The sequence below is a fragment of the Psammomys obesus genome, unplaced genomic scaffold (genome assembly GCF_907164565.1).
Source record: "Psammomys obesus unplaced genomic scaffold, mPsaObe1.curated_primary_1811, whole genome shotgun sequence".
NCBI lineage: Eukaryota > Metazoa > Chordata > Mammalia > Rodentia > Muridae > Psammomys > Psammomys obesus.
In genome coordinates this window covers 9,383,241-9,405,644 of record NW_026592890.1, presented here as the reverse complement: position 1 = coordinate 9,405,644, position 22,404 = coordinate 9,383,241, and the positions used below count along the sequence as shown (strand labels likewise).

Genomic DNA, 22,404 nt, shown 5'->3' with positions numbered 1-22,404 from the left:
TGGCCTCTGGAAAATTCCTATGTAAAATTTGCTGCAGAAAGTAGCTCAATAAATATAACAATTATAGAACAAAACTTTTTGGATCGCCCATAATTAAAACAAATGACATTATTGTTCTTCAGACCAGGAAAATGACTCCTAAAGCATTAAAGGCAAAGAATTGCTTTAGTGGCTAGAAAAGTAAAGCTTGCAGGTACTCGGGCCCGATGTGCTTGAGTTTCGGTCACAGAACACAGGCACATGCTTAGTGTCAGATCATGTTCTGGCAGCAGGAAAGAATGAAAATGCAGCTGCAACCAGGGCCAGAACTTGCCTTGGAAGTACTCGGCCCATCCTTTTCACTGACCTTCTTAACAATTCTACCTCAGTTCTAATTCTGGACCCCAATTTCATCCTCTCCCTTATGCTAACTTCATGTACCTTAGGTTTTTATATTTTTTAATAAGATAACATAAATCGAGTTTTAAATAAAATGGGTTATACATATATAATTGACTTATTTTTATAAACACTGATTAAAAAGTATTACAAAAGAGTAATTATACTAACTTGATTAATATTAAGATATATTTTTCATAGAGAAACAGTCTGATGAGCAAAATTTTAATCAATAGGCAGGAGTATAATTAACACACTCACCTAGAGGAATACTATGCCGGTGAGTCACTGAAGAGGTGCATAGAGGCTATCAAGGTCCATTCTAACATACAGTTACTTATGTCTGGTCTACTGAATATAAGTGACTTCCCAAAACTATTTATAGGTCATATAAAATGTGGAGGAGCAGGGATGCAAAGGCCATTGTTAGCTTGCTTCTCTGGACAAGGACTGCCTAGAGACTGTCATGTAGGAGGCTTTAAGGTACTAACAGTGGGGACTCTGAGGCAAATACAAATCCATGTTAGTGACTCTCCTTTTGTGATAGCTTGAGATGTTTATGACTTGGCTGCAGTATATAGTAATTTTCCCAGGAGGCTAAACAGGTTGTCTATTTCTTAGTCAGAGCCATATAATATATGGGTATCCTTAAGTTGATAAATTTGGAAATTTAGTAGAGAACAAAACTTTTTATTGCATTGTCACATAGCCAAGTTTCATGGAGTGACAGAGGTAAACTGAATTTATATCTACTTTATCAAAATGTCTCTCTATAGTGAAAGAATTTGAAGACTACAGAGTATCTGTAGCTCTTTTCGTCTTTAAAATGAGTGGTTTACAGTATAACAGAGTAGATTTTTTTAAAAAGCTAATGTGCTTAGAGTATTTTTCCTAATTCTTTTTTCTAAGGTCTCCATTGAAGTGACTGTTTTAAACAAAATGCTACAATATTAAATAAAACAATACTGCGGAATTTGAAGTTTATAATAAAACAATGATTTTCATAGAACCCGTTATGATTAATATTTCTTTTGGCCACTGAGTGTACAAGAAATGAGTTTTATTTCAAGTTTATTCAGGTTCCCTCCAACTGACATTGGATTTCAGTGTGCTTTAGAAAAGCTCTCAGAAAGTGAATCCTGTAAGCAGAAGAATGATGAGAAAAGGAAGTGAGAAAGGAAAGGAAGGGGAGAAAAAAGAAGTGACAGAGAAGAGAAAATTGAAGAAAGAAAAAAATAAACAGGAGGGAGACACAGCAGATTTCATACTAGTTGACTGGAAGATGGAGGATGTCGTGAGGCAGAATCAAGGGGGCGACTCCCAGAAAGCTATGTAAACTCCCACAATTCCTTCCACAACTCAAGCTCTAATATCTGGGTCTGAACCCCTCTCCCTCAGAGGCTGCCATCTCTATGTGTACTTGTCTTTGCCCCTTACTGAAACTGCATAGGTGGAGGGGATGTGTACGTACTTTTTTCCATAACAGTTCTGTCTCCAGAATGTCCACATGGAACTATAGGTAGAGCCCCACCCATCCCATACCAATAACTGTCCTTGTGATTCATATTATATTAGTAAAGGAAAAGAAGGAATGGAAATTACAATGAGAAAACTCAAATACAGGTTTTAAATTGCTGTCGTCCATGCTGGTATCTGAATCATACCTTATATAGACCACCTGGCTTCTTTCCATTTCTGTGCTCATAATGTGTATATTGAAGATATCAGCCACAAAATAAGGTTCCTTATTTCCTGACTATTAACAGTATCACAGGAAATGTAGAGAAGTTATCACCGTGTTTCTTCATGGTTCCAATAACTGGTAACCAAAGTTCCTTAGAGACGCTTAAAAATGCGTATTCGCAAATTTAAAAAGAATTTCAAGGTTTGGCTGATAAACTTCATATTCTAGAGCAGATCTAGTCATCTCTCAGAGATAACAAACTGGCAATGGGCAAGAATATATAAACTTCTGTTATATGTATTTTATAAAGTTTCTCTCATGTTTATCAGGAAATTTATTTTCTGCAAGAACCACACAAATATAGCCTGCATTTTCATTTTCAATAATAATTATATGTAATAGCCATCATCTTTCTGAGAAAGAGATCCAGCGTTTATGCCTCATGGACACAATCTTAATCTAGAGTTCTCCAGCTGAATGTGGTAGCCATGTGGTGATGTAAATCAAAATTAATTGAAATGTAATAAAATTAAAAATTCAGTTTCTTAGTCTCAGTAGACACATTTCAGAACTTAATGGTCACATATGGCCAGTTGTACCACAGCAGAGTGCAAATGTGCAATGTTCCCACAGTTGCAGAAAGTTGTGCTGGGCGATGTGCTGATCTTTAGAGAATCTGTAAGGAATTGACTGCAGTGGCTCACCAGAGGCTTCAGCCTGCCATATTGCTTTGGCATGTGGAACAAATGAGCTTTTCCACATGGACTACACTATTCCATCAAGTCAAAGTGAGGGCCAGGAAGTAGAATTTGCCTGGTTCTGGTCGCTAGCCTCTAACTGCATTACATAATGTATGAGGTGACTCCACAGCTGCTTTTGCCTTTTGCAGGCTGGTTCAGCTAATCCTGAGCAAGGAGAAGGGCATTTGATGACTTGGGTGGACATCCCTGTACAGAGTGGAACTGCCAGACTAAAGGAGGGGGCAGCCTTCAGCACGGCTTATTGGCAGTGAGTACTAAGTATTTCAAGCTACAGAGTCTTTGGAATTTTTATTACCTAATTGTACACACTCGTTCAGGGCACTTGGAAATATCCTTGGATTCTCTATCTCAAGAAGTGTTGAGAAAGGCCTATCACTTCCTGGAGGAATTTTGTCCCCGGACAGTCTATGGTGAGAAAGGTACCATGGTTGAAGAAAAGGCATTTGCTACATGGAGACCTGTTTTCTGTCCATACACAGATAAATACAGTGCAAGATCTGGGGTTTTCGTATTTCTCCCTTTAATGTCAAAGCCATGTCTTTAGGGATGATACGCTAAATAACTCGCCAACTCCTTCCTACTTAGCTCCAGGTTGTTTCCACAGTAAATGCATCAAGGAATAAATATGAACACACTGAGAGTGTCCACAAGCTTATGTCAACAATATCAGCCTTATTTTCATGTTACAGTCATGCTGGAATCCAGCCATAAAGTCCTGAAAGACAGACACCCACAGGTTCTGGGAAGAGACGTCTCCCCAGACTTATGTGGTTATACATCTAGTGCTGGTAATATTTCTTCTTTATCATTGCTTTTTAGTTTACTCAATCAGTCCTATAATCAATAGTAGTACCAGCAAATTAATTCCCAGAAAGAATGGCTGCACTTGCCCCTATGGAATGTTGGATTTACAAATATGAAGTGAAAATACTCACCTCCTTATTAATTATTTCTTAATAATTTATTTTCAAGGTAAATAGCCTTGCAAGGTAACTCTAACTTCTTAATGTCTTTAAAGTTATATTATTAGATGAGATCAAAATAAATCCACATTATAAATTTTCATAAATATAATTTATGTGTAGGCTGAAATTATTTAAAACATCCTAACCCATCTACCTATAAACTATTAGAAAATCTTAACTCAGCATTAGTTACACTTTGTAGAAACTCCTCTGTTTTCTAATATTAACCAGATCATAGATAATCAAACACAAAATCCATGTGCGGAATCATATATAATTGAGCCCAAACCCGCTGTAAATGTTTGGAGTGCTTACTCATTCTAAGACTAGCATATTCAAAGCAGGTATACATGCTAGACATTTTCTTCACAACCCATACACCTTCACAAAGGAGATTCCGTTCTAATGGTGACGAATCAAAGGAGAATATAAAGCTTCTTACCTCCTTCACTGAACATGTACAGCAAAGCTTAACAGTAAAGACACCACCATGTTTTGTTTTGTTTTGTCATTGGTAATACATCTAAGCTCAGATGACTGCTCAAAATCTAGAAATGCTAATGATAGAGATAGGATTTTAAAGACACACTAGAAAAAATACATACAGTTCTCTGTCTTCCTGTGTGGGAGGGGGGAAAGGTTTGTTTGATGCACCTTCCCCAAGCTATTTACCTGATTAATTCCATATTTCAACAATTTTGGGTTTTCACGATAATCGAACTGTTCCTAATTATAGACAGTTCCCACCTCCAGACAAAGACACTGACTTCTTTATTCCAAGTGTCAGCTTCTTCACTTAATCCGTGATGTTTGGGCCAGACCTTTTGTTTTCCCTAACCTGACGTGGACTCCTGCAGTGGCTTTGCTGTCTTTAGGCCGAAAGGCTCTTTCAGCTGATAAATACCACCAAAAGCAGAGTTGTTCATAACAAAAATAATTAAATAGCAGAAGCAGTCAGAGATAACATCCATTCCTCAAATTAAATGGTAAAAGCCTTCTCCCGATAGAGACTGGCTGTTTTCACAAGTCACATCAGCAAGTCTTGGAAAGGAGGCATGGCCACATTAAGATGGAGTCATTAGGCAATACATTTATTTTGAAGCCAATTAACCTTTTGTCGCCAAAGTGTCCATGCTGTAATGGCTTGGGTGGCCGAGGTCAGCCTCTAACAGGCAAGGATGACAGCCCTGTCCCGGCCGATGGCAGCGCGGCGCCGGGACAACGGAGCCGCCGCCTTGTGTATTCTACTCTGCTTTCACAGAGAGCACACAGCCCTGACCTATCCATTTAGGTAATTAAAGCTTCCATTTGGAAGTGTCCTGCAGGAAGGTGAAATCTGGGGGAGATAAATGGCTGTTGCTCCCTGCATCCAGCCGCCAGGTCCATCATTTGATGGACTGCTGGAAGCAGGCCGGGCTGCCAGGCTCTCATAAAAATAGAGATGAATTGGGCTGCAGACAATTCTCTAAGGCAAAGCAACTCTGTCATTTTCTTCTTTGAGGGCTATAATTTAATTGTTAGTCAAGGTGGACGGCTGACACAGGGGGCCTTAAGAGCTCTCCCACCACCATCAGTTTGCTGAGAAATTACTCCAGTTTATTTACTTAGCAGTCAAGTTTGTTTGGCATCAGGGTGTCACTCCCGCGCGAGCGCAGCTGGCTGTCACAGCTGTGCCCAGACTTACCTTCCAGGCAATTTTGTTTCCTTTCGAGTCGTGCTCAAGGGCGATTGGGAAGTCTCCTCGCTCATAAAATTTTCGGAAAGCGGTAGGCTTGGTTGGCCTTTCTTTAAATGCCCCTGCAGCTGGAGGGCCCCGCACCTTGAAGGAAAAAAAAAAATGCTCTTTAGCTCTTAGAAACAGGCTTAACATAAAATAAATCCTTTGCAGAAGATATGCTTGAAATAGTCTAAACTGCTTAACCAGGGACAACAGAAATCTCAGGTTAACGTAAACATATTCAGGGGCTAGAGTGTTTGAAGCTGCTTTAGAAGGCTATAAAAGGCTACTTTAATGTCTTTGTGTGAGGAAGAGAAACCAGATATTTAAGGAACATTCAATAGATTTCAAAGTGTTAAAAATGGTTAATAATTTTTATTTTATAATTTCTTTCATTTTTTCTTTCTTATTCTTTCTTTTCTTTTTTCCTCTTTGAGACAGTGTTTTCCCGTGTATCCTTAGCTGGACTCACTTTGTAGTCCATGCTGTCCTAGAACTCACAGCGATCTGCCTGCCTCTACCTCCTGAGTGCTGGGATTAAAAGTGTGCACCACTATGTATGGCTTATTTTATAGTTTCTAATAATTATAAATTTTTATAACTGATAAATTATAAATCAAGTCTAATGTATGTTGTCAGAGGATGATGAAACAATGAATTTTAAATATTTTTAAAATTTTTCTTTATTAATATATATGTAATATGTATGTCTATTTAAAATGATGGCCCATGTTATTATAAATATTAACAACAAAACTACAGAGTCTAATATAAGGTGAGTGGTAAAATAGGCAGTTTATACAGAAGAAAGGAGACCTACTATGTATGCACATAGGATGCATTTGGTTATCTGAGTTCACCAGGAAACAATCTTAAATTATGTGAGACATTCTCTCTCCCCAAACTGCATTCTTCATTAAAAGAAATGTTTTCTGCAGAATTATTTAAGCTGAGTGCTATGTGTTAAGTCCTTACTATCTACATCTGAACTAATCCACCAAGTTATAAAACTGAATGGTAAATAGCCTATCATAAACTGCAGTCTACTGAGTTATTATAGCACAGACAAGCAGAACGCGTTCAACTTCTTACTTATTATGAAAAGGTAACTACCAGTCATTTCACATATTAGTTTAACATGAACAAATCAGCAAATAATTTAGCTTAATTTGATTTGCTATATTAATTTATAATTATTTTGTTAAAACTTCAATTTTAATAAATATATTAACATATGCAATAATGTCATAAAGTACATACGAACAAAATATAGGATGAATATATTGTCTCTAGTGTATATACAAAAGGTAGTGTTTGGAATATTAATAGGAACATAACAGGATGCCGAAACGAAGCTGGCAACTGCAAACTGGCCCTTGTTAGAGTTCAGGATGCAGGGTTTCAGAGCCCTGAGTCCTGGCACGCACTGCCACGAGTGACTGATGTAGAAACCACCTGAGAGAACCAACCTTTCTTCTCTAAGATTTCAAATTTGTGTTTATTCAGAATTATTCACCACCGCTTTCAGACAAATTCACTCACATGAAAAACGACCATGTGCATTCGACAGCTACGCTGCACAGATTTCTGAGTCATGAGCCGCCCACAGAGGAGACTGTTTTATCTCGCTGTTACCATGGGCACTGCATAGCCGGGATCCCGAGCTGAGACGCTGGACTTTTGCTCCTCATCACATGCTAAATTTTGTGTCATAATTTGGTGAATTGATTGAGGACTAACTTTTTTCTTTTTTTTTTTCCTCTTTAATTTATGTACTTTTCATTAGTTTAAATCGGGAAGGGCACAGCATCACATGGATTCTGTATCCAATGGCCTTCGCAGGAAGGTTGCTTCGAAATTTGGCACAAACCATGCATGCCACTGTTTCCATGGGCCTGAGATTTTTTTTGCCCCAGATTTCTCTGGTTTTGTTTGGTTTGCCTCCAGGAGTCACTGAATTGTTTTTTGTTTTACACTCATAAGCACACCTCTTGCCTAAGAAGAACTCAGTTTCATCTCGGACATAAACACCTTAAGTTTTAAAAAGAGCCATGTGCGCTCTTTGGTTCCGGAGATCTCGCTTGCAGCCAGCAACCATGGCCTTGCACCACGGCCTTCCAGGCATGTTTGCTGCTTAGAAGTCCTGTTCCCAGCAGGCCACCATAGGCGCCAAGATGGTGGAAAGGGCTTTTTTTTTTTTTTAGCCAAGAAATTACTTTAAAAAAGATCATTGTGTACCAATGGCACCATTTTAACACCAGCAGAAAAGTGATAGAATAAAATCTAAAAACTGAAAACTTGGCCAAAGTAAGGTGTTGTGAAAGCACAAACAAATATTTACTGAATCTGACAGATCTGTGATGCACGTGAACTGTCTGAGTGTGTGGATGTACGTTCTGGTGTTTTAGAGTCTTTAGATGACTGGGCAGCATACTCCCATTGTCTTTATTATTTCTCTTATTTACTTTTTCTTGAGATAACTGTAGATCCCTATGCAATTGAAGAAAATATTCCATGAACTCCATGCATTCTTTATCCAGTTTCCCTGTGGTGATATATTGAAAAGTTATGAGACCATATCACAATTAGGCTACTGTCAGTGAGATAGACGATCACAGGCTCCCTGTTTCCCTTAGATAGCCACACCCTTCTGAATCAGTCCCAGTCCCAATTCTTTACCCCTCAGCAGCAATTATTTCATCATTTTAAGAATTTGGCTATTCCAAGAATCATATGGTATATAACTCCTTGGGATTCACTCTACCCTTATAATTTCTAGAGATTCACATACATCGTGTTTTTCAAGATAGTTCAATACTTTCACTAGAGCATATTCTGTGCCATGGATGTACTCCAGTATGTTAAACATTCACAATTAAATATGTCTGGGCCGTCTTCTCTGGGGGCTAACATAACAAAGCTGGACAGTTTTATAAGTGGTCAGTATCAAGCAGAGAGTCTCCCTACCTCTCTCCCCTCTTTGTTTCTCCTAAGATTTTTAAGTCATGGATAAATGACAATTTTTGCCAAATGTGAAATTTTTTTTACATCAATTAATATGCTGCTTGTGTGATTTTTCTTTTGTCATCTTTGATAATGGAGGTGTGAAAATTGGGAAATATAAATTTTATTTTCTTAAGTTACACAGATATTCAAATCATCTTTCCTATTGTATGGTAGTTCATATTTTTGAGGGATTTTCCCATTTCATCTAGACTGTCAAAATGATCTGTTAGCATGTTTCTCATGTTTCTCAAGGATATGTAATGACATCCATTATTCATTTCTGATACTTGGCAATTCATGTCTCTTCCTTCGTCAGTCTTGCTTAGATGTTTACTGTCTATGGAGACTCATTCTTTGCCTCAATATTTGCTCTATAGTTTGTGTTTTCACTTTCATTTGTATTTATTTCCTTTCTTTAAAAAAAAAACTTGACTTGCAATTATCTTTCTACTTTTTTGTAATGGATGCTTAAATGATTGGAGATTTTTTCTCTTTTTAAAGTATGCATGTACTACTGTCATGCACTCTAGTTGACAGCCCATCTAGGCTGTTAAGCAGTGTATCATTTTCACATAGTCCAGTGGTTTTGAAAAATCTCCCGGATTTCTGTGGATTATCTGGGTGTATTTGGATTACTATAGGCATTTCGGTTTGCTGAGGTTTGCTTTATGGTCCAGAACATGGGTTAATATGGCAAACATTCTGTAGCCATTCGCAGAGCATACGCATTCTACTGCTACTGTTTAGGGAGTTCTGGATAGTTTGCTTAGGCCCTGTCCAAGCAAGATTTCTGTTGCTGTGATAAACATTATGACAGAAGTCAAGTTGGACACAAAAGGGTTTATTCCTGACATCACCAAGGGAAGTGAGGGTGGGAATTAAAGGCAGGAACCTTGCAGGCAGGAACTGAAGCAGAAGGCATAGAGGAATGGTGCTTACTGGATTATTTCCATGTCTTGCTCAGCCTGCTTCTACATAACCCAGGACTACTTGCCCAGGGGTAACAATCCCACAGTGGGCTGTACCTTGCCATGCCCATCAAGAAAAGGCCCTATAATTTTGCATACAGACAAGCTGATGGAGGCAATCCTTCTATTGAGATCCCTTCTCCCCAGACAAGTGTAGGTTTGAATCAAGATAACAAAACAACCAGTTTGGTCCTATTTTCTTATAAAGTTGTGTTTCTCTCTACTTATGTTATTAGTTAGTGAGAGAAGAACACCTCCAACTAAAATTGTGGATTTGCCTAATTCTCCACATATCTATAAATGTTTATTTCACATATTCGGCAATACTCTATTTTGGTATTTTGGTACAGCCACACTAAAAATTTTTATGACTTATTGGTAAAATGACCATTTTTATTATGGATTGTTCCTAGACTGACTTCTGTTTCATCATGCAACAACCCTCTCTGTCTCTGCTAATTGTTCTTTGAAATTTACCTTACTTAATATTATTACAGCCCTTCCATATTTTTTTCTTTTCTCATCAATGTTTTGGGATACTAAAGCTATTAGAACATAGTTTGTAAGCACCAAAATTAGGAGAAAGACAGGTGCTCTGGAAAAAGTACATTATATATTAGAGCACAGCTTCTCTAAAATAAGTTAATTAAAGTTCTCTTTTAATTGGCATTTATTTCATGTTTCCATTATCTACTTCCTTAAACTTTTGACATGATTTTTGTTATATTTGAAAATATTTTTAGGCAACATAACATTGGGTGATGTTATGCAATTCACTTTATCAGTTTATAATATACCAATATTATTATACTTATATATTATTATATATTAATATACCAATATTATACTTATTGGTATAATATACCAATAAGTAAATATACCAAGTAAATGGCAAAGTACATTACCAAGAAGTACATTCAATGTACTTCTATGTTAAGAATTAAGTCTTTTTAATTTGTTTTGTTTTCCCTTTGTTCATTTAAAAATTCTATATTTTTCCTTCCTGTGAGTTGAGTGTATTTATTTACATTTTGATGTATCAATTTTTGACTGTGTATCACTCTAAAGCTTTTTGTATTCATTGTTCTGAGGATTACATTATATGTGAATAACATATATTAATTTTTAGTATTGTTACCGGTTCTTATGAGAAGTAGAAATCTTACATTTCTACATGTTCCTTTACTGGCTATTCATAATATAATCAGAGACTTTTATAATTTCTTCTTCAACTGCCAAACATAATTGTCAAATGTCAAGAAGAGCAGTTGGAGACAACTCTCTTAAAAGAAAAGTCTGCACCCAGGCTCTCAGGTATGGCTTATTTTGCTCCAGACAACCTTAACTTTCTCTCAGTCTTAGTATTTAAACTACATCATACCCTCCCTCTGAGATATCCCTAAGTTCTTTCTTTAATGCTTCCTTTCTGATGTGAGAACTCTCTTAGACATTCTTTCAGGATAGAAATGCTAAGAACACATTCTCTTATTTTCAGTCATCTGAGAATGACCTGGTTTCTTCATTCAGAAACGATATATCAGCTGGTTATAGCAGCTGCAGCTCACAGCTCCTTCTTTTAGACCTTGAAAGATAAGCACTGCTTCCACGCTGCCTCTGTGGCTGCTGGAGACAAGCTCGCTGTTCAAAATGCCTGGCTGTTTTCTAAGTGCCTGCTGATCCTCCTTTGTCTTGAGTGTTTAGAACTTTATGATATACCTTCTTATACATTTTCTGTTAAAATTTTTTCAACTCTGAATCTGTAGATTGTTGCTCACTTGCTAAATCTGGGAGGTTTAGATGCCTTTCAGACCTGGCTTCTTTTTCTTTCTTCTTTGGTTTAGATGCCTTTCAGACCTGGCTTCTTTTTCTTCCTTCTTTTATATTCTGAAGACACCAGACTTCACATTTTTATAATTTTTCAAGTTTTCTAACACTGTTGCTCAGGTTGGATGATTCTACTCTGCTATGGAACCCAAAGGTTTTTTTTGTTTGTTTATTTAATGATATTTACCATTTCTTTTCATCCTACAACTTTCACTTGATTCTTTATTTTCTGGGGCTTTTTATTTTTCTACTGTTTTCATCTCATCAAAGCATTTTTAGCAATGGGTGGGGAATATCAATTTCTTTTTTAGCACACATCTAACTTTTCTGTTGGTTTAATGCTGGTATTTGTTGATTATATATTTTCATTCTCCTTGAGGTCTTACTGAGTTTGGGTGTGATATGAGCTTTTAGAAATTTTATATTATGAAATTCTAAAGTGCTTTTCCTCCTCATCTATTTCTTTTCCCTGTTTGCACCCCAACCCCCAGTACACTAGTGCTGGAGTGAGCAGAGAGAGATTCATGAAACTTGTAAGAAATTTACAAGAATTCAAAAATGTAGAACTCAGGATGTCCCTCTCCGAAAGTTCCACTAATATAATCTGTAAACTGTTGCCAGGGGAGGCAGCTTTTTTGAGTTGTCATCCATGTGGGGGTGGGTTTGTCTTTGATGCAGCTGTCTTTGAGTCCCCACATATGTAGCTCTACTGAACTCACTGATTTACTAAACTAGACATAGGTACAATTGTTTCTTTGTTCTGCTGTCAGAGCCCTATCTGTAGCAAACGGATGTTTGCATACATGAAATGACATAGCAGCTAGGCTATATGGGGCTATGGGGCTATAACACCAACATGAATAGAGTTCACTTTAAACCTTTTTTTTTTTTTTAAATATGTCTGCAGGGATGTGGGATAGAGTTCAGTATTTACAAACTGGGATAGAAGTATTCATCCGTGCTTGGATTAAAGGAAAGAATTTATCATTCATGCTAAGAAAGGGAGTGGGTTTCAGCACCCATGAAGTCCCATGATAGCTCCCTGATTTGGGAGTGTGAGTGGTCCTCCATTCCCAGCACCATATACTGTGGGCTGGCCTCACTCTCAGTGGACAGTAGTATAATTTCTGCCTCTCCACTGGGTGTCCTCCGATGACACTCCAGGAGAAAAGAGGACAAGTATCTCATTCCTATTAAGTGGGATACAAGTGAATACAGGCTCACTGCCATGTCACTGTTGAAATTAGAGGTCTGGGGTAACCTCACTACCTCAACTGAACTGAAACGAGTGTCTCCGCTTGAAACCTTGGCTATAACCAAGGTTATAACTTGCTAACTATTATTTTTTAAGTTTTTCTGTTTCTGGAAGTCAACTGTTTATACAGTAAGCCTATCTTCATTTATGTGGCTTAAAATTTGTTTGCAATAATCCTTCTCTCTTTGCTTTATATTTCTTTTTAAAGCCATTTCCTTTTTGTCTCTTCTTCTATACATACTGTATCATTTTTATTCTGAACTAAAATCTAACTGTTCAAGTATTTGAAGAAATGAACACATTTCTCTCTAAGGAAGCCTAGAAGGCTTTTTATAAATTGATATAGACAACTTACAGCTTTTTCTTCCCATAAATTTCCATGTACTCCCTACAGGAGTGCCTCTATGACTGAAGGTCCATGGAAATTCTATGTTTGAAGAGGATTTTATAAAGTAACCCATGTTAAAATGCAATCACTCAACAATAGAAGATTTTTTTTCTCTTGAGTATGTTATCTTCTCTTTATTTTACTGTTGTTCATTTTAGCTTTTAAAAACATTTTTAAGTTTTATCTCTGCTATGAATCTATTTCACAATAACTTTTTATCTCAAAATTGCAGTTTGTAAAAACAAAGAGGATATTACTAATTATATCTCCTAGTTTAGTAGTTGAACCTTCTCACTATAACCTTAGATAATACTTTCTTTGTTTCAAACAGAATCTGTGTGTGTTTGTGTTCTATTGCATCTTTTATAACCTACATGCATCACATCCCAAATAATTCTTTAAGCCTATGCATTCCAGGTGAGATACAGAGTAGCTCTAGGAGGAGAATGCAGGTATAATTATCAGAGATCACACAGAAGATGAATACTTGACTAAACAACTTCCAAAACACATAAAAATACTGCTAAGGATTCCTAGGTAAGTTCATATTTGCGGAAGAGGAAATGTTATAAATTTTATTTCATGTCTTAAGATTTCTACTCTGATTTATTATAAATAATATAAAGCAAACAAGGACCCATAAATCAAACTAGCTTTGTGGGAAAATGCAATTAAGATTGCCTGAATGGTGGGGACAATCCGTAAACCAATTAGGAAGAGTGGATGTCACAGCAGAATGCTTTTAATAAAAGCTAATGCACTTGGGAAGCAAGATATTGAATGCAGTTTGAAATGACTTCAGATGACAGAGTACTTTATATGCCTGCATTTATTGAATGTTCTGTAATGGATTTAGGACTTAGATCACTGTGTCTGTCATAGGGCCACAAAAGTAATAATAATAAGTAGGAAGGAATTTAAGGCTCTCTCCAACTCTCCGTCATAAAATTTAAAATTTTCCTTTTTATTATTTTTATTCTGAAGCATAAACCAGGGCTATAAAAAGAAAGGACTTTTATTCCAAATGGAAAGTTGACAGTGGGTAATTCAAATTAGTCCATTTAGCTAACTCACTAAAGCACCAAGACCAGTAGATGGCAAAGATCGTAATTCCCAGTTGCATAAGCTGCAGCCTAGAATTGTTATACTTTACAGCATAGTTGTCGTACAGTGGGGGGACATCTCTGCAGTGCTTTTGAGTTCCTGCTGGAGTGTGACCCAGTCTGCAGCGTGTGCAGCCAGCATCCTGAACTCTGATTCAGAACTGCTGCAAGTCAGTGGCTGCCCAGTTTGCTCCCTGTGATTTTTTTTGTTCACCAAATATCAGGCAGCAAGTCCTCGTGTTTAAAGGACATGCCCTCAGTTACTGTGCTAGATGCAGATTTAGGCAAAATACAAAGAATCACTGAACAAGTGTGAGGTTTGTGGGATTACGTGGGATTATGTGGGATTTGAGGATAATGGTTGACTGAGACCTAGAGGCAGAACTAAGGCTTAGGTTTCAATAGAAAGGTTGCAAATAATCTTACTTGTGTAAGTAGTGTAAATAACAGATTTCAGAATAGTTGGAGGAAAATTTGCTAATCAGTTATAATTCTAGTATCAGTTAGTAATTTGAAACTTCCCCTTCTAAAGTTTTCAGAAACATACATACTGTAGATGTCATACCTTTACACTTTCAGTGACCTTTCTACTTTGTGCATGTTTCTTTTCTGTGCAATGTGCAATGCTTTTGGTATTGATAGTAAAATTTCAGTGTCAACGCCTAAGCAAATTCTACCAACTATTAGCAATTATATTTTGACCATTGTAACCATACTGTTAAGTACTTCTGGCATATGTTTTCTCTATTTTCTATTATTCTCTTAGGATAAGTGCCTCTATTTGAAATAGGAAGTTTATGTACTTTATGATTACTGAAATAATTATCCAGTGTTTAAACAGGAGAGTGGATCACTCTATTGCTCAACTGACATACTGTGATTAACAAATGAAGTGGTGCAGGTTCTCATTTTAGTGTAAGTTCAAATACACATACCTGCAGATGTGTATTCTGTTCTTTTCCACACTGTTACCAATTTGCACAAGCTCTTCGTTTTTTAAAACATTAAACACTGGACAGTTGATCAAAATTGTTTTCTTATCATCTTTACTTCTCATTTATTCAGCATCTAAAGGCTTTGAAATTTTATAGGAGATTCCCTCTGCCTTTTATTTGCTCTTGTTGCCTCTGGCTTTGCCTTCTCTAGGTCATTTTTTTGTGTGCTACACAATGAATATTCAAATAGACTAATTAAATTATATCTCTCATCTGCTTATGATCCATAAATGATTTCTTATTGATATGTTGCACAGACCCTTGGGAGAGGGTTGTGATCTCTGCTGCTAGCCACTCACAGGCATGGCAGCACAAGTCGCCACCAGATAAAGCCAGTATGCTTTGCTTCTTGGTTTTCAGGATCTCACAGTTCCATCGGCCTGCAGCTAATTTTCTCTGTACTCGCCCCTGTTCTCTCCTCATCTCTTTCTCCTGAATAACTGAATAATTAGCATTACTTTTGGAATTCAGTATACAGCCTACCTTCTCTAGTACATCACCTTCCTGCCCTAGAGTAAGATCAGAAAGATTCTTCTTCCCCCAGGGGTTATTGGATGAACAGCTAAAGCTACCTATCATGCAAGTAGACAGTCTTGCCTGTGATAAGGAGGAGGATTCAATCTCTGGAAATCAACCTTTCCCTTAAAGGAGAGGATACACAGAAAAAAAGTCAAGAATCTAAGATGGTCCCTGACTGTTCAACAACAAGATATTTTTATCAGAGACTAGGATAATACTCAGAGTGGTAGAAAAAAAAAGGAAAGGAATAACACTGTAAGAATCAGAAAAAGAGTTTCTGCTGTGGTTCAATGATGCAGGGAAGTAGTTTAAGAAGAGGACTGAGGCACCCATCTGCCATGGGTTACGCTAGATGGTCAATGTGACTATTCTGAGAGCTATGGATAAGACTGGTGAAGGCCAGCTGCTGGGACTTCCAGAAGTAAGTAGATCACGAGGACTGACCTAATCAATGGTTATCCACGGATGGATTATAATAGGACTAGACTGGGTGGGGGGTAAGAGTGTGGGAGTTAAGCACAGAGTAGAGGGAGTGGGTGACTGGGGTGTGCGTTGGAAGGTGCACAACTGGTGCTCGCCTTTCTATTCATCAGCTTCCTGGCTCCGGGGAAGTGAGCAGCTCTCACACTGCCCAATACCTTTGTGACTCAGCCTTACCTCTGCCCCAGAGCCCTGGGAACTTCTGACACAGCCAACTAAAATAAATCCTACTTTTCAAATTATTTCTCTCAGGTATTTGTCAAGACTAATGCACATGGCATCTAAATGGAGAAACAATGGTAAAGTGATAGGGTGGAAACCAGACCTTAGCCCATTAAGGAAAGAAGAGAAATATGAACCTAAACCAGATGTTTTATAGGAACCAACCCATCTTATGCCATGGCAAAAAAAAAATTATTATCCAGGTATGAAGTAGAGAAAAATTAACAGTAATTAGAAATTAGTTAGGAGGAGTAAAGTAAGTGAATAACACTGAATTAATAAATTGCTGAATGCCCCTAGACACTAGGTGTGCTTAAGAATAAAAGATGTATATGTAACTAATTAGTTTATTGAAAATGGCCAAAATACTTGTGCAACATTGATGTTTTCTGTGTTTAAAAGTTCATGCAGTCTCCACACTCAGGAGGCTGAACCATGAAGACTAGCACAAGTTTGAAGCTAGCCTAGGTTACATAACAAAATCTTGTCTCAGAAAATCTATGCGTCATAAATCTGAATTTACTCAGAGGCCTATGATAACACAAATTTAAATAATCTTAAAATAGAGGCAAAAGGGAGATGGCTCAGTTGGTAAACTACCTGATATATAAATATGAAGACCTGAGTTCAGATGCTCCTCCACACCCACAGCAGGTAGGAACATATGGGTAATTAGATCAGACCTCTCTAGCTAGCTAAGCTAGCCATTCCGAGAGCACTGGGTTCAGCAAGAAAGCCTGTCTCAATAGATAGGACACAGGGAAATTGTGTGTACACAAAAACACTCACTCTCTCTCTCACACACACAGAATAGAACTGAGACGTTATTCCTAAAATATATTTTATATACAGTCACAAGTCATAAGCCTTGTCATTATTAGAGACAAAAAGACAAGACAAACATATTGTTCCCACTATAGATAAAATTTTAGATGATATAATATATCCAGAACCTGTAACGGAAATAAGAATGTGGCAAGTAACACAAACTATCAAACTCTGCTTGCCAAAGAAGCCACTGCTTGTACTGAGAGACACTGTCCTTTCATCAGGACACATTATTTCACCTTTACTAAAATTTATCTGTAATTTTCAGTGGCTCCAAATAGAAATATGGTTTTCTGTAAGCCTGAATTTCATATGACGTCAACAAAAAAATAATTATCCAAGAAATTATACCCTAGCTTTGTTTAGTTACATATTTTATAGCTAGTATCAATTAGCTCACAAGTGGTTCATCTGAATTGTCTATATATTTCTTGTATTCAAGCAATTATTTTTGCTCATACAACTTTATAACCAAAATTTTGATACTGATAACTCAATGTATTTTCTCTCTGTGTGACATATCCATTAAAGAATACATATCTGTGCCTTGTAAAGTCATTTATACAAATAGAAAGTTTTCACTAAAAATCTAAGTTTTCTGTGATATTTAAAAATAATTTCATTTTGCTAATAGTGCTCAGAGAGGCTATTTGATATGGCTAGTACGAATAAAAACTAGAGCCAATTTTGTATATATGTAATAAAAAAGACAAGTTGGCACTGTTATATAATGGTTATGTTAAAACAAGTATTTTATGTTACAGTTTTTCTTATGGATAAACTGAGAAACAATGTTCTCAGTGTAAGACAGGATCTGAGTTGAAACTTCCTCCATGCTGGCTAGAATTCAAATGCTCTCAGGAGTAAAACAACTTCTAAGTATGCATGAACTCTTTTGTGTTACTTTTGATAAACTGAGATCCAAAGAGCCATGGAAATAACATCTCTGCTGATGTTTCAAGGGTAAGAATGATTTTCTTTCCATAGATGCTGTTTTCATTGGGTCTACTTAATTTACAGATTATTTCTGCAATAGCCCTCTTCCATGTGATATGAAAAGACTCAACGGTTGCAGCTCCATTACGGTCATGGCATTAAAAATTGTGACTAAACAGTAAGACACTTGCTGCTAAGATTTTATTCAGCATGCTGTCTTTCTATTGTTTAAATTTGTCCTAACATCAATGATTATACCAGGCATCAATCCCATTTATAGTATTTTGGGGTTTCCTTTAATAGCCCATGGTGCTCCATTGTGGGAGAAAAAGCAATGACTGACAGCCTTTCCTAACATAATGAGAATCAATAATCAAATGACAAAAAAGAAATCTTGGCAGGTCAAGACTCACAGAGTTTACTTAGAAGCTACCCCACCCCACCCCTGCAGTTATATATAGAAAAGGTCCCATATTAAGGCCCCAAGCATGGCTCTTGCTATCAACTTGCCTCCAAAGAGTCACCAGAGACTTCATTTAGGCTATTTACTTAGCATCTGTCTTGTAGAACTGATAAAATGCCTGAGTGATTTAGGCAGCTTGGCTAATGCACTGTCACACCTAACACTGAGGCCAGAGAAATGAGTGAGCTAAATGTAAAAAGAGAACACAAATGGGTAGGAGTTTATATTTTAAACTATATTCTATTCTCGTAGCACCGTTAATGATGAAGAGTGTGGAAAATGTTTTCCTACCCAAACATGGGCCCCTGTGTCTCATAGCTGTTACTTCTTACTGAATAATTAGAGTAACATGTGGGATCTGTCTATGTGAAGACACTAGTATCATTTGCAATGTATGCATCTGAGTATTTTAATAGGAAAATTGAGAATCCTTGTCTAATGATGCAAGCCAATATTTTCCAGAAAGAACCAGCTGCCTGATAAAAGTCGATTTTTAGAACTGTCTGCAATAAAGCATTTAAACTGGCAAAAACGTTCCGCTTTCTAACCACTGTAAAATAAAGTACTTTCAAGTTTCACACAATTTGCAGAGATATTAAATACCTTAATTATAAGTTAAAAAAAATCTTCAAAAATCAGATGAAAAATATGCAAAACAAACTTAACCCACACAAAGCACAGTCACTCTGATGGAAATGACAGACACCATAATAGACAGTAGGCTTAAACCTTACTGGCTTTGTGCTTTCCTCTGTGGTCCATTCAACACTCAGAGATATATTAAAAAATCAAAAAGACATGAAGATGTACCTAAAAAGCATGTCATTTCCTTTATGGAGAATATATCATTGTCTAGTCACATGTTAATTGGATTATTATTTTTAAAAATAATTTTGTTTCTTAGGAAACACACATTTTATTTTTATTTGTAAAAATTGGTTGCTTATGACCAAAATAAATCCCAAGTATTCACATGGAAAGTTAACTCCTGCTCACCCCACTGAGGACAAACATGACCTAGCCACCTTTTCCCTCATCTGAACTGACACAAGTTATCAAATGGGAGTTTTATCAGTGGACTCTATTGCAGTCTTCTTCGCCCAGCCATAATCTATTTTAAGTACATGCATATGGTTGTATGATTTGAATTTTATACAAGCATTGCATACATTTGTAATAGGAACACACACACATTGCCAGAGTTAGTGAGGAGTTTTCATGCACATCTCTTCTTTGAAATATTTTGCTGTATGCTCTTTTCATGAATACGGTGATATATGAATAACCATAGACAATCCATCTTGATGTTAGAAATACAAGAGGTAATGAGAAAATGTCCTTGTGCTATCCTTCTTTAGGTCCTGTTCTACTAATAACATGTACCAAATATCAAGTTAGCATGATTCCTGGCATAGACCTTCCCCCTTAATTTCTTTTTATCCTGGAACTCAGACAAATACAGTGAGATAAATAAAGACAAAAATAAAACAAAAACTTCATTTATTGCTAAAAGGGGATTTGAGGAGACTGTAAAGAACAAAATTTTTTCTTTCTTCTAAGTATGGATGTAAACAGTTCTCACAGAGAGGTTTTTCATATCTAGTTGGGGTTCAGAGAAGTAAAAGGGGAGGTCCCCAAGATAAACATATAAACCAGTATTGTTTTTAATCATCACTTTTTCCAAAAGCAGAGAGAGAGGAAGATTTAGATCGAGAAGCCTGCAACAAGATCCAGGAAACTCCTGAGAATAAGGGTCTCAGAGAAGACAGCTGTCCCCAACACAAGCATTAAAACAGGACCTGGCACAGCATCAAGACAAAGATACTAAAAAATTAAAAAAAAGAAGCACAGAAGAGCAGCTCTGCTGAAAACCGCCAGGCTAAACTGGGCTCCTTGCCAAGAATTTAAAATACACAGCAAAGGAAACATGTCTATGAAAGATGACCAAGAAAGTAGAAATTTGAGCTTTATGACAGAGAAAAAGATGGTGGTGCAATGAAAGATAGAACTGGAGCTGTCAGGACTCTGAAAGCAAGCATTAATAAAACCTAAATATTAAAAGTGTAAGAAAGCCTGGTGGTGCTGGCACATTCCTTTAATCTTGGCACTCAGGAAGCAGAGGCAGGCAGATCTCTGCGAATTCTAGGCCAGCCTGGTCTAGAGAGAGAGTTCCAGGACAGCCAAGGCTACACAGAAAAACCGTGTTTCAAGAAAAATAAAAATAATGTTTTAAAAAGGTGTAAGAGGGGCTGGAGAGTTGGCTCAGCAGTTAAGGGCACTGGCTGCTCTTCCAGAGGTCCTACTTTCAATTCCCAGCAGCCACATGGTGGCTCACAACCATCTATGATGAGAACTGATGCTCTCTTCTGTATGCATGAAGACAGAGCACTCATATACATAAAATACATTAATAAATGAATCTTTTTTAAAAGTAGAAGAAAAGGGGGAAGAGGAACAAGAGTACAAACAGGACAGCCATGACAGGAATAAGATAAATGAGCAATGTAGAAGAGGAACAAGGTTTGGCCAAGGTTCTCCATTTTGTCATAATTGAAGCCCCAAAGAATGAGAACAGCCAGACATCTAAAAAGACACCTAGCCCCTTTTTGTTTTAATACAACAACTGTTTACTGCAAATAACTAATACATTTTCCTGTATTTCAAGAAAAATAAGAACAAAAATGCTCCCCAAGACATACATTTGTGAAGTTATTACAATGAAAAAAAAAAAAAACAGTATTTTTTGCATGAGTAATTAAAAACATCAAGCCACTTGAAAGACTGTTCCATACACCTCTGCTCACTGGTTTCATGCAGGACAATGGGTAAAACCCTGTCAAACTCAAAAGACGTGAGTAGCAAAGTGCCATTTTCAGAAAATTTTCTCTTCTGGAATCAATCTAAGGAGGAATAGTTTTAGAAAACTGAAAATCCAAAGAAAATGCTTGCTGTGACCCACTGCAGGAGCAGTCCTCAACCTATGATCATGACTCCTTGGGGGCGGGGTGTCCAACAACACTTTCATAGGAGTGGCAAAAGACCATCAGAAAACACAGATATTTACATTATGATTTGTAACAATAGCAACATTACAGTTATGAAGTAACAATGAAATAACTTTATGGTTGGGGAGTCCCACAACCTGAGGAACTGTATTCAAAGGGTTGCAGCGTTAGAAATGTTGAGAACCACTGCACTAGAGGGAACTACTAGCAGATAAAGTCGGGATGGTCAGACAAGGACTGGGGAGGTGTCGAGCATTCACATAAGCACATGAGTCACAACTGGCTTGATGATGACAGAGCAGAATGTGAATGACAAACGTCAAACACAAACCATAGAAACACAGCTAGGAGACAGATGAGAGAGTGGGAAATGGACATTCTGTGCTATATTTATCATCACTGCCTGGCAAAGGTCATCACCTAGCTGATGTGACTGTACTGACCTGCATCAAGGTAAGAAAAATGACATTACTGCCTAGAATTGGGTGATGCCATGAAGATAAAAAAGAAAAGAAAAGAAAATGTTGTTTTCACAAAGACTGTGGAGAGGGCTTCACATATGCTTAGCACATGTTCTCTGTCTTTGCGCCCTCTGATAGCTCTGACTTTCATCAGAGCCACTCTACAGCACCCACACTGGGTCTCCTGGGGCACCGCAGACATACTTTACCTCAAGGTCTGTGCTTCAGCAGACCCATTGCCCAGGCTGTTCTGGATGGCTGTCTGACCCATGGCCTTAACTTCTTTGAAATATCCCATCAAATTTCCTTTCCTACAAAGAGCCATCTAACTGTACCCTTAACAAAATTGTTTCCTCACTTTGGATCCCAGACTGACTTGATCAACTCTTATTATTTTTATGTGTGTGTGTGTGTGTGTGTGTGTGTGTGTGTGTGTGTGTGTGTGT

General features: G+C 37.3%; 1 protein-coding gene and 1 pseudogene across 2 annotated transcripts in view; both read right to left on the bottom strand.

The window, feature by feature from the left end:
- The window catches only part of Pacrg (parkin coregulated), a 438,897-nt gene that overhangs the window by 372,025 nt on the left and 44,468 nt on the right, over positions 1 to 22,404 (bottom strand). For both annotated transcript variants that reach the window (XM_055616071.1, XM_055616072.1), the window contains one exon: positions 5,473 to 5,607. In XM_055616071.1, the coding sequence (XP_055472046.1) occupies positions 5,473 to 5,607 (135 nt within the window). The remainder of the gene's footprint in view (positions 1 to 5,472; positions 5,608 to 22,404) is intronic.
- On the bottom strand, positions 7,274 to 7,630 carry LOC129683354 (60S ribosomal protein L35a-like; annotated as a pseudogene).